Below are 12072 nucleotides of genomic sequence, written 5' to 3'. Positions count from 1 at the left end.
TATTATAGCGTTTCTTCCTACAGTCAAGCATGCAAACTTAGAAGTTAATGGATATCTAATTTATAACCAATTGGGGAAAAAATGCCCAATTGGAAAAAAAAATGCTGAAGAAATAATCAGGGAACTTGGATGCCAATAGCTTCCATTTTAAATCTTATTGGATAAAAAAGGGTATGTGCCCACAATGATGATTGTTTAAATTGCCCATGTGCATCAGAACAGAGACTCCAGATGAATCTCTTTCCTTAAATGTTGTTAATTGGATACTTCATGTCCCAGCCAGGCAGGGACCTGAGTAATAAATAATTGGCACAATATCTTCTTCTTAAAATAGAACAAATGTGGGTCAGTGATGTTGCTCACAGATGAAAAGACTTCAGGTTTGTACAACACTAGAATCTCTTTATTTTAAAATAGCTGTTTACAAAAAAAATCCATATACATACATATAAAACTTTTAAAAAAACATGGACTTTGCTTTACAAAAAAATCAGCAGCATGTTTAATTTTTATTGGATAAAACTTGGCATGCAGCTTCAAAGTTGGCACCAACATCTAAGAGGAAATATCCAAGGATTTCCTGAGACTTCTGTACTGCATCCACCGTGGCTTTGCAAAACTTTGCATCTGAGAAACGTGTGGGTCTCCAGCTTTTGTTAGATTGCAACTCCCATCAGCCCTAGCTAGCAAAGCCAACAGTGAGGAAGGAAGGGAGGTGCAGTCCAACAATAGGCCACAAGTTGCCAAAAGACCAATTTCTTTTGTAGCAATGAGTAAGAATTTCATTTGGTTCGCACTGATCAAAAAAGACACATTTCCTCTTAAAATCAGCAGAAAGACCTTGAGATTTTCACAATTTGAACATGAGAGAACATGGGAGCCCTGTCTAGTCAATCAAGTTGTGCAGAACAAGGGCAGCCTCTTTCTTTCCCCATTAGATTAGATGGCTAGCCAGTACAGCATGGTCTTCTCCACACCAGAAATAAATGCATCTATTGGATTTGGCTGGTGCCTATTGGGAAGAATGTCATTCACTTTGTTTTTGATAAGAACTTTATCAAATTTGCAAATTTCTTCATATATAAGACAACTTGCAATTCTAGAACAACCCCTATGTAGGAGAAGTTCTTCCATCCTTATTCAAGCCCCATAGACTCACTGCCTGAGTGATGCTTTCATTTGGTTGCACTCTTATGAAAGGACACTTGAAGCATGGTAGAATCTATATAATGAGGGAATATCATCTATAAAAGGAGTGGAGGAGCCTGTGCAGATTTAAAATTCAGAATGCTCTGACCACATTTTCTGTCATTATGGTCAATTGCTTTCTTCCATATGTTGTGTGCTGTTGCATGTGTAGAGCTGCCTCTATCATTTGTGGCATGGGGAAGGAAGACTTGGGTGTCTAGTGGATTGAAAAGAGCAACCTCCCCAACTCCTCAACTTCACTTTCTTGGGGTCTGTATGCAAAGGGATCTTGCAGCACCTTTGATACTAACTGAAAGACAGAGGTTGGTAGCATAAGCTTTTGTAGACCTGAGCCTACTTCCTCAGATGCAGTAGGCTGAAGTCTATGAAAGCTCATGCTACCAACTTCTATCTGTCAGTTATGCAAGATGCCTTTGCATACTGAATTTCCAGACAAACACAGCTATGTCTTTCATTTCTTGGGGTCTGTGACTCAGCCTTTCAGAGCGAACCTAGAGAAGGCAACAGGGGAGAGACTTCATATCTCAAGAGGGACATAAACACCCTGTTTAAATATTTGAAGGGATGGGGATGGAGCAAGCTTGTCTTCTGCAGCTCCAGAGACTAGGACACAGAACAATGGATGCAAACTACAAGAAGAGAGATTCCACCTAAACTTTAGGAAGACCTTCCTGACAATAAGAGCTCTTCAACAGAGGAACACGCTGCTTCAGAGAGTAGTAGAGTCTCCTCCTTTGAGATTTTTAAACAGAGGCTAGATAGCCATCATTCAAAAATGCTTCAATTGTGTCTTCCTGCATGGCAGAATGGGATTGGGTTGGATGGCCCTTGTGGTCTCTTCCAACTCTAGGATTTTATGATTCCTCTAGAGAAGAGGGAATAACTGCCAAGTGCTATGGAGGGTTTTTGTTGACCTTCTTCAGCAGAGAGCTGGCAATGGCCAAAGCCCCACCTTGGACAAACCGTACAAAGTTGTCCCCGGCTAATGGTCCCATGGCATAGAGTCCCTTCTCATGGACGGATTCATAAGTGAAGGGCTCAATATCAATGGGGTTCCTCTTGGAGCTGACTGGCTGCTCGCAGTCTACAGCCAAGTCCACACCATTGTTGGGTAGGTAGGACAAGTTGGGGGTTGAGCCTATGAGGACAAAAGCCATGGAGATGTTGTGTACTTTTTGGTGGTGGCTTTTGTCACGAAAGATGCACTTCCGGTCCTCTGTGAAGGAGACAATGTGATGCTCCGGAAGACTGATGTAACACTCATACGGCCCTGGACAAAGGACAGCCTGCTCTTTCATCATCTGGTGGACTTTGTGATACTCGGGGTACATTGTCTTAGGAAGCTGGTTGAAGATGAGGGCTGGATCGTTCACCCTCCGTCGAAAGGCATGAATCACGGGGATGTTGCAATGGTGCGCAAAGAGGACTGCGTCTGCTGCTGTGAGCCCAGCGCCGACAATCAGGATTGGGTCAGACATTGGGCCAATTTCCTTGTTCTTCACCGCTTCTTCAAGAGCGGAGAGCGAATGGTGGACAAAAGGAAGGTGCTCCCCTTTCACCCTAAGCTGGGATGGACTGTCATACGTCCCAGTGGCTAAAACCACATTTTCAGCATACAGAGAAAAGGGCTGTGTGCCATTTAAGGTTGTGATTAATCCATCTACTTGGAAGAGACTTCCGTGGTCAGTTTGGGGGTCAGCTTGCTGTTGCTCTGAGAAATTCCACATGCAGCTGCGGTCCCTTGAATCTGGACCGCTGTAGCAGGAATCAGAATCCATGCTTAATTTCTTCACCGACGTCACAAAAGAGCCACAGAGGAAGTTCTTCTTGAGTCCTTTTTTTGCCACGTAGTATTGGTAATACTGAACTATGTCTCCAGCAGTTGCCCGGTTGTTTCTGAAGCCCCTTGGGGGAAAAAGGACACCGTTGTCAGTACACAAAGGAAAAACCAATGGATCAATCCATGGCAACTCATTCAACCTATTCTGCATCACTTACCAAGCATACTTTGGGGATCAATTCAAGGTTTGGGTTTTAACCTTCCAAGCTATAGGTTGCTTTGGAAATTCATACCTCAAGGATCACCTGCAAACACAGGAGACCACCTTATTCTAGGCCACACTACCATAAGCCCTTCTACTTCAGTATCTCCTAGACCAGGAGTGGGGAAATCTACCGCCTGAAGGAGACATGCTAAACTCAGCCTAGTTTCATGTGAACTTCCGCTTGCTCCCACTACTACAGCAAAAGAATAAATTAAATAAGGAATAACTTGCTCTGCGCTCATGAGACCCAAAGGCGGCTGCCCCACTCTTCCTATCTGTGCATGACAGTAGTTAAGACAGATAATGAAATATTTGGGGCCTGCTGAGAACATATGAGCAGCCACATCAGATCACCCTCTCCCATATTCTCTTCATGTGGCAGCCAAGCAGTCGCCTATGGGAAAATGACAGCAGAATGTGACCACAATGGCACCCTCTTGTTCCTGTTCATCAACAACTGCTATACATATTGTTTCACATTATAGGGACGCCACCATGGTCGGTAGCCATTTGATAGCCTTATCATCTGCAGTTCTGTCTTATCCCCTTGGAAAGCTTGTGTAAGTCAGTAGTCATCAGTACATCTTATGGTACTGAAACCTACTGTTTAACTATACATCTGACACTCAGCTTCACTACATGACTGCAGTCTCTAAGATTATGAGAGAAGGAGGGATACATCCCACTATCCGCTTTGCCACACCATAAATAATTTTATACACTTCTACTATATCCTCTTCTCCCATTTATTCACCTTTTGTATTTTATAGTGTATTTTTGTGTTGTAACCCACCTTGATCTTTTTGGGAGAGGCAGGATATAAATAAATTATGATTGTTGTTGTTGTTGTTGTTGTTGTTATTTTCCCATAAGCTACACAGACCCAAATATTAGTATCCAAAAGGATCTTGTACCACCTTTGAGACTAAGTGAAAGAAAGACATTGGTAGCATGAGCTACCAACATTCAAACATACATCTGAGGAAGCAGGATCAAGCCTGCTACCAACATCTTTCTTTCAGTTAGTCTGTGCTACAAGATCCCTTTGCATTCCAGTTTTCCCAACTAACATGGCTGTGTCTTTGAATTCTAGACCCAGGTATTGTAATCTTTCCTTACAGTAGACTTGTTCTAGTCCCTTCGTCATCTGGGTTGCCCTTTCCTGCACCTCTTGCAATGCTTTTCAGAGAAAGCAAACAGAACTCTGCTCAGTATTCAAAGGGTGTTTATCAGCCATAGGTTTCTACAAGAGCAATGTGATACCAAAAATCAAATGGCCGCTTCTAACCTGAAATGCCCTTTTCATAGCAGCCACACCCTGGGCTCAACATTTTAACTGAGCCATCCAACACAGCCCTGAGATCTCCTTCTTGCTAAGTCATCATCATCAACATAAATCCCATTAGTGCCTATTTTGAAAATGTCTGCCTCATAGCTTTCTAAGCAGGTATTTAATAAACTTCTTATCTGAGTGCTTTCAGAGAGGTGGACTCATACCTTTTCTTCTTGCTCAGCCAGTCCTTGAATGGAAGGTCAGGAAGTCCCATCCAGTCTCCCTGACTCAGTGTGAACATGGATCCTTCAATAGACTGAACAAGGAAAGAAAAAAGATAGCATATAAATAAGGCTCTATCCATAGATGGATGATGCACTGCACTCTTCAAAGCTTCCTAGGATCCATTAATATGCCAGTTCTGAAATAATGTGAACAAGTGGCAACTAGACTATGCTACCTTCCTTTGCTTCATTGTAAAGAATGAGATCTGTGGAGTAGAGGAGAGGAAACTCTGGCTCTCCAGATGTTTTAGGGTCCATCTTCCAGAAGCCACAGCCAGCATCATCAATTTTATGGAGATTATGTGAACTATAGGCAGAAGATAGACTAGGATCTCCTGGTAGACTTTGGATGATTTGTACTAGATTGACAAGGATTACTGATTCACAGTTCTTTATAGAGCTCATAAAAGTTACTATTTGTGATTACAACTCCCAGAACCCCAGCCAGCTTGGGACCTGTTGTCCAAAAATAACTTGTATGAGCTCAGGTTCTTTAACATTGTTGTTGCTGCTGTGTGCATTCTAGGGTGACACTAAAGTGAACCTATTACTGGGTTTTCTTGGCAAGATTTGTTCAGAGGGGGTTTGCCATTGCCTTCCTCTGTGGCTCAGATTTTGACTTGCCCAGTGGGTTTCCATGCCTGAGCAGGGATTTGAACTCTCTTCTCCGGAGTTGTAGTCCAAAACTCAAACCACTAGACCACACCATCTGTCTTTCATAATAGCACCAATAAAATAACTGTGCTCCCAACCTAAATTATACTGCTGATTTTAAAAAAGAAGTTTGCAGTAACCAGGAGTGAATTTCAATATGGAAGTATGGAAAACCCATCTAATTCTGATATTCAAAATCAATTCCTGGCCTTTGTTCTTTAATCCAGAGCACATGTCTTTTTCACCTAGTTCCCATGGATGGATGTTGGGGAGTTCTAGTCAAACAAACAAAATAGACCACACACACAAGGGTTTGCTCATCCTCTGCTTGCATTCAATAGTGTGCTGAATGATACTTACATGCCAGGCTCCTCCAGGAAGATTTTTGCCAAGAACCAAATGAGGGACAGCTCTCTCAGGCTGGTGCCACCAAGCAAGGACCGAATCCGCTGTCCCCCCAAAATCCGTATCCGGACGCAACAGAGCATCAAAAAGGAGAGCAACCGGGCTGGAAGATCGCCCTTCCAAACCTTCAGATAGGTATTCAATGTCCTGGAGGAAAAAGAAGTCTTATTATAGACTCTGGCTTCAAAGGGCTTTAGCTTTGAGCCCACCTCTGGTCTATATGCGACCCCCAACTTTTCAGTTTAGAACTGTGCCAAGCGGCAACCCCTGCTATCTCCTGGATGCACTACATAGTTGTAACCATGACAGTCTTTACTGTCAAGTATTCAAGGTAATATTACACAATCATCTGCACATCTGTAGAGGTTGAGTCTCCCTTATCCAAAAATGCTTGGGACCACAAGTGCTTGGGGATTTCAGAGTTTTTCAGATTTTGGAACACTTGCATATACATAATGAGACTATCGTGGACATGGGATCCAACTCAAAGAGCACTTAACTGATGTGGCAATTGATGTGGCAAGAAATAACCCCCACCCACCCACCCACCCACCCACCCAAAAGAAAACATATAATGCACAGATGTATGTGGGCAAGCCCATTATTTTTAGAGCCCAGATGAAACGTTGAAGATGTTTCCTTAACACTTTCTACACACGAACCATGTTGCACTATTCCTTTCCTCTGTGATCATGAAGAGCTGTAGATCTACAGCATTCGAAAAGATGCAAAATGCTACCAACCTGGTCTAAGATGGAAAGCTTGGGTGTTTCTTCCAGTTTCCTTTGCAAAATAGAATTAGGGTGGATGGCATTCCTTGTGACGTAGGGAATATTGCCAGACAGTAGGTACGATAAGCAGATCCCTGAGGGGCCGTTTCCTGAAAGGAAGAAATCACACAGATCCATCAGATTAGAAACATCTGCTGAATGAGAGCATTTTATCCAAAGATGCGGGTGTAACCATCCAATTCCCCGTCAGATCTTTTGCTTCTCAAGTTGGGATGCTAGTGTTCATGCTTAGCCATGTTTTCATCGGATTGCCATGCATACGTTAACTAACCAATACATGACCTTTCTATATCCATCTCGGCTTAGAGCAAAGGCCAGATCAAAGCAAAATAACTGTAATACTAATATTAAGCAGTGGAGTCTGTGTGCCTGTTCCACATAATTCTGGCTTTCCATCAACCACATTCCCTCAGAGAGCAGATTCCTGGCAAGGTCTGCAAGCCAATTCCCATTATAGATTCTAGAAGAATTGCAATCCGGTTTGTTTCCAGTAAGCAAACTCTGCTCACCCAAAATGACACAGAAGGAAAGGGGAACCCAGGATGCTTGTTGGTTTGTTGACAGAGGTTGCAAAGAAGAGCAGCGGGAGGCCGCTGAGTGCAAGGTGGCTTTGTGAGATAACTAACCCGGGTAAAGGTAGATTAAGTCCTAGCAGAGCATGCATTACCTATGATCACCACAGGAAGGGGCTTGGTACTGCTCTGTTCCAGATGAGCATGCAACATGGTCTCTCTCTCTCTCTCAATCCTTCTTTCTCTGCTAGCAGAGTGCGAAGAGTGCCTGGAACGATAAGGCCAAATAATCTTTTTATCACGAGAACATCGTCTTGACACAACACAGGGAGTGTGTGGATGGTGAAAAAAGCGAGGCCTTGCTCATCACGTTTGTGCTTCAGAACTTCACCTGAGTCAAGTACATTTGAGAAAATCAATCTTTCCACATTTTAATGAGCTTCCCTGATCCATATCTCCTGGACTGAGATAAGGCAGGCCTTGCAAGATCAAACCAAAGGTCTACTAGTGAATCATTCTCTGCACTTAGTGGGCAACCAGATACCTCTGGTAAGTCCAGCGGGCCGCGCATGAATACAAAATCACCTCTCGCTTGCGTTCCCCAGCAACGGGTATTCAGAGGCACATCGCCTGTGATACTGGAGGCAATAAATAGCCATCACTGCTAGTAACCAGTGGCACAGACTGGAAACAGACTCCAGTGACAAAATACCCAAGCTACAAGTCAAGCGGTTCCTGGTCCCCACTGTGTCATGGATGCAGTCACTGGCCATGAGAAAAACATGTTCTTCCAGATTGAGGTTACATCTACACTGCAGAATTAATGTGGCTTGACACTACTTTAACTGCCATGGTTCAGTGCTATGGAGTTCTGGGATCTGTAGCTTTGTGAAGTACTTATCCTTCTCTGTCGGAGAGCTTGGGTGCCACAAGAAGCTACACGTCCCAACCATAGGATGGAGTTGTGACAGTTAACGTAGTGTCAAATTGCATTAATTCTGCAGTGTAGATGCAACCTCTGTTGGAAAGAACATGTTTTTCTTATGGCCAGTGACTGAATCTATGGCACAGTGGGGACCAGGACAATCATTGGCCATAAATAAAAACCATGTTCCCTCCAATGGAGGTGGCATCTACACTGCAGAAGTAATGCAGCTTGACACCACTTTGTCACAGCTCCATCCTATGGCTGGGATTTGTAGCTTGTTGTGGCATCTGACTCAAGAGCTCTCTGACAGAGAAGGCTAAACTACAAATCCCAGACCTCCATGGGATTGAGCCATGGCCATTAAGGAGGTGTCAAACTGCATTCATTCTTCAGTGTCAATGCAGCCGTAGCCTCTCTACCTTTCATATCTGTAGGAAAGAGATCAATATATGGATCATCAGATACTACACCTTGTGACGTTCACAAGGTGTCACTTTAAACTGCCATAACTATGGATCCCTGGAATTTGTAGTTTGGCGAGGCACTACAGCTTTCTGGTTGAGCTTTCTAAATACTTCACCCAACTACAAATCCCAGTATTCTGTAGGAAGTTGCCCTGGCAGTTAAAGAGAACTCGCAGCATTTTGACATGCAAAAAGGTCCCTTAGGGCTAGCCCTTTAAGAACAGATGAAGTCAAACAAGAGCAGCCCAAGCAGAAGAGAGAAAAGCAAGGCTGAGCAAACTTATTTCCCTGGCCTACAGAGCTTTATCACCGTTCCCCTTTTGGCATAGGGCATAACACAGCACTTCACTATGACCTGTCGGTGTGTCATAGGTTAAAGATATAATCCAGGTCCTAAAAGTATGCAAAATAGTAAGTCTAAAGTGTGCAAATGGACACCACTGCAATTGCTGCTTCAGCTGCTGAGAACGTGTGCCAAGTTGAAGCATACATTCCTTACCAAAAAAAAGAACTGAATATATATATATATATTTATTATTATTGCACTGTCGGCCTTTGATCCTTTGGAGCTGCTCCTTGGTATCTTTCCACTCCAGTGTTACTGATCTGCAGGCACATTCGTGTTGCCAAAACCACTGCCCCCACCATGGAGATAACATTACATAAGTTGGCTAAGCTGAGAAACTTCTTTTGGCTCAAACCCCGCTCGGTTCAAGCATGCCTCCCGACCGAAATCCCAAACTCCTCCAAGTCAAAGAACAGCGGTTCATAAACCCCACTATCAGAGCTCAACTAAAAGCCAGGATTTCTCATGGATTGCATTAGGATTAGGAAAACTTTCTTCCCCAGAGATTTGAAAGAGAGTCTGACAGGTTAAAAAGTATAATCAGAACAGCTTGAGAAAAGTGACTCTTTGGGACCAATGTCCCAAACTGTCTGAGTTTCAAAGACCATTAAAGACCAGTCTCTTCCGCCAGGTGACTTTTAACTCGTGAATTTTAAATGTGGGTTGTTTTAATATACAGTTGCCCCTCCAATTTCGCGGACCTGGGAGTCCGCGTCCCTCGCTGTTCGTGGGCAGCAAATGGAGGGGGACAAAATGGAGCGCGCGCCACCATTCAATCCAACGGGGCTTGAATATTGGCGGTTTTTCGTTTTCGCTGGGACGGATCCCTCGTAAAAACAGAGGGGTGACTATATTTATATATCTTGTCCTTTTAAACTGTATGTCTGTCCATTTAAATTGATGGGTATTGTAACTGATTATTGTTGTTCCCCGCCTTGATCCATGGGAACAGGTGGGTAAATAATAATAATAATAATAATAATAATAATAATAATAAGTATTTTAACAATCTCTTCCAGGCAGGTCAGTTCTGGAAACTGTCATCTCCCCCCAAAAAGAACTTCTCTTTCCCAAACTCTCATTCTATACAGGTGCATCCAAAGAAAGTCAAGGATCCTATGAAACCTTATTCAGTTAAACTTTTCACAGCTCCCATCACCCAAAACCTCTAAGTACAGTTGGCCCTCCGCATCCATAGAGTCAAACATCCACAGCTTGACAAATTTCATATATAGATATATATATATTCCCAAAAGCAATCCTTGAGTTTGCCATTTTATATAAGGAGCACCGTTTCACGGTGCCGTCATATTTAATGAGACATGAATATCCACAGATTTGGGTAGGTCCCGGAATCAAACCCTAGCAGATACCCAAATGTATCAATTAGAAAGTGCAAGTTTCCTCTTCTCTTTGCAGATAGTTTTGGCTTTCTAAAACCCAGCTGCTTTGAAAGACACATACACACAGAGAGACACACAGTTGCATTTATGTAACAAGAGCCTTGCCTTCCAGTTCGGTTGAGTCATTGCCAAGAATAGATTCCAGCGGCATGAGTTACACAGCAGCCGGTACTGGATGGTTGTCAAGCAGCATATACGCATATAGTACACATATTTCTATCAAATGCACTTTTTCAAGGAGTGACTTGGGGTCACATCAGCCTAGCCATGCCTTACCTTTGAAAAGCCAAACAGGAGACTCTCTTTCCAAAGGAGGCTGTCTACAGGTGCCACTTCTGTCAGATGAGATGAACACACTGTCTCTGGCTCCTTGCACGGCTGCCTCTGGAATATATGGCAGGGTGAGCACAAAGGAGGCAGGCTTTAGAGACCCAAAGGGTGGAGCGAAGGAAAAACTCTCATGAGCATGAATCAGCAGCATGACTAGGCAGCTGCATTGCTGGGTCACTGGCTTTATGAATGGAGCCACACAGAGAGACTGGCTTTTCCTTTTTTCCACTCGGCAGAGAGAGGACGGCAGTAAAAGCCTTCTTTCAAGAGGAAACAATCTCTCCTTCTCCTTTCTTCCCCAAGGCCAGGCTCACTCCACTTGCACCCATGATATGCCAGGCCCATCTGCACCCTGAGAGAAAGGGAGTCCAAGAAAGTTAAGCGGTGGTGCTCGGAAGAAAGAAAGAAAGTCAAAGAAAGTTAGCTGATGCTTGAAAGAGAAGGAAGGAAGGAAGGAAGGAAGGAAGGAAGGAAGGAAGGCAAAGAAAGTTAACTGACGCTGAAAAGAAAAGAAAGAAAGGAAGGGAGGGAGGGAGGGAGGGAGGGAGTCAAAGAAAGTCAATTGATGCTCAAAAGAAGAAAGAAGAAGAAGGAAGGAAGGAAGGAAGGAAGTTAACTGATGCTGGAAAGAAAAAGGAAGGAAGGAAGGAAGGAAGGAAGGAAGGAAGGAAGGAAGGAAGGAAGGGAGTCAAAGAAAGTTAACTGGATTATTGGTCTAGGAGTGCATCTACAGTATAGAAATAATGCAGTTTGACCCCACGTTAAATGCTGAAGCTCTGTCCTATGAAATCCTGGGATTTGTAGTTTCACAAGCTATTTAGCATTCTCTGCAAAAGAATTGTTGGTGTCCCATAAAACTACAAATCCCAGAATTCTGTAGGATGGAGCCACAGCAGTTAAAGTCTTGTCAAATTGCTTTATTCCTACAGCGTACAGGTCTCCATGCTGGAATTCCCACTTGGCTGCAGAAACTCTTTGGGTGACCTTAGATAAGTGACACTCTCTCAGCCTCAGGAGAAGGCAATTACAAACTGCCCGGAACAAATCTTGCCAAGAAAAAACCCATATTAGGTTCACTTTTGGGTCGCCGTAAGTCAGAAACAACTCGAAGGCGCATGACAACAACAACAACGAAGTTCATTGAGGTCTTGTGGTTGATGATCAGGATTTAAGAAAATCTGCCCATGTCTTTCTACACAAGAGAGAAAGACCTCGAAACGTTTCAAACCTGAAATTCAAGAGAAAACCCAAATGGACAGATTAGCCTCCCTGGGCTTAAGTGCTCAACTCTTTTAATATTTCCAGGGGTGTAACCATGTTGCATTAGAAACAACAAAGCGTCTTGTGGTGCCTGAAAGACTATGGCATATGCTTTCATGAATTCCAGCCCAATCGCATGAGATGAAATGGGTGGCAATCCGGGAAAAG

General features: G+C 43.5%; 1 protein-coding gene across 1 annotated transcript; it reads right to left on the bottom strand.

Moving 5' to 3' along the window:
• Window positions 1-390: 390 nt before the first annotated feature.
• On the bottom strand, window positions 391-10685 carry LOC149306032 (oxidative stress-induced growth inhibitor 1-like). The gene is made up of 6 exons (XM_089540363.1): window positions 10591-10685; window positions 7329-7441; window positions 6614-6750; window positions 5826-6017; window positions 4752-4843; window positions 391-3114 (listed from the first exon to the last, which is right to left on the bottom strand). Exons 2-6 carry the CDS (start codon window positions 7384-7386, stop codon window positions 2103-2105), a joined length of 1491 nt encoding a protein of 496 aa, XP_089396489.1. The 5' UTR covers window positions 7387-7441; window positions 10591-10685; the 3' UTR covers window positions 391-2102.
• Between the last annotated feature and the right edge of the window lie 1387 nt (window positions 10686-12072).

This window comes from Sceloporus occidentalis, unplaced genomic scaffold (genome assembly GCF_023333645.1).
Source record: "Sceloporus occidentalis isolate IW3139 unplaced genomic scaffold, rSceOcc1.0.p SCAF_10, whole genome shotgun sequence".
Lineage (NCBI taxonomy): Eukaryota > Metazoa > Chordata > Lepidosauria > Squamata > Phrynosomatidae > Sceloporus > Sceloporus occidentalis.
Note: the sequence above shows the minus strand (reverse complement) of the source record. Positions and strands in the feature narration are given on the sequence as shown.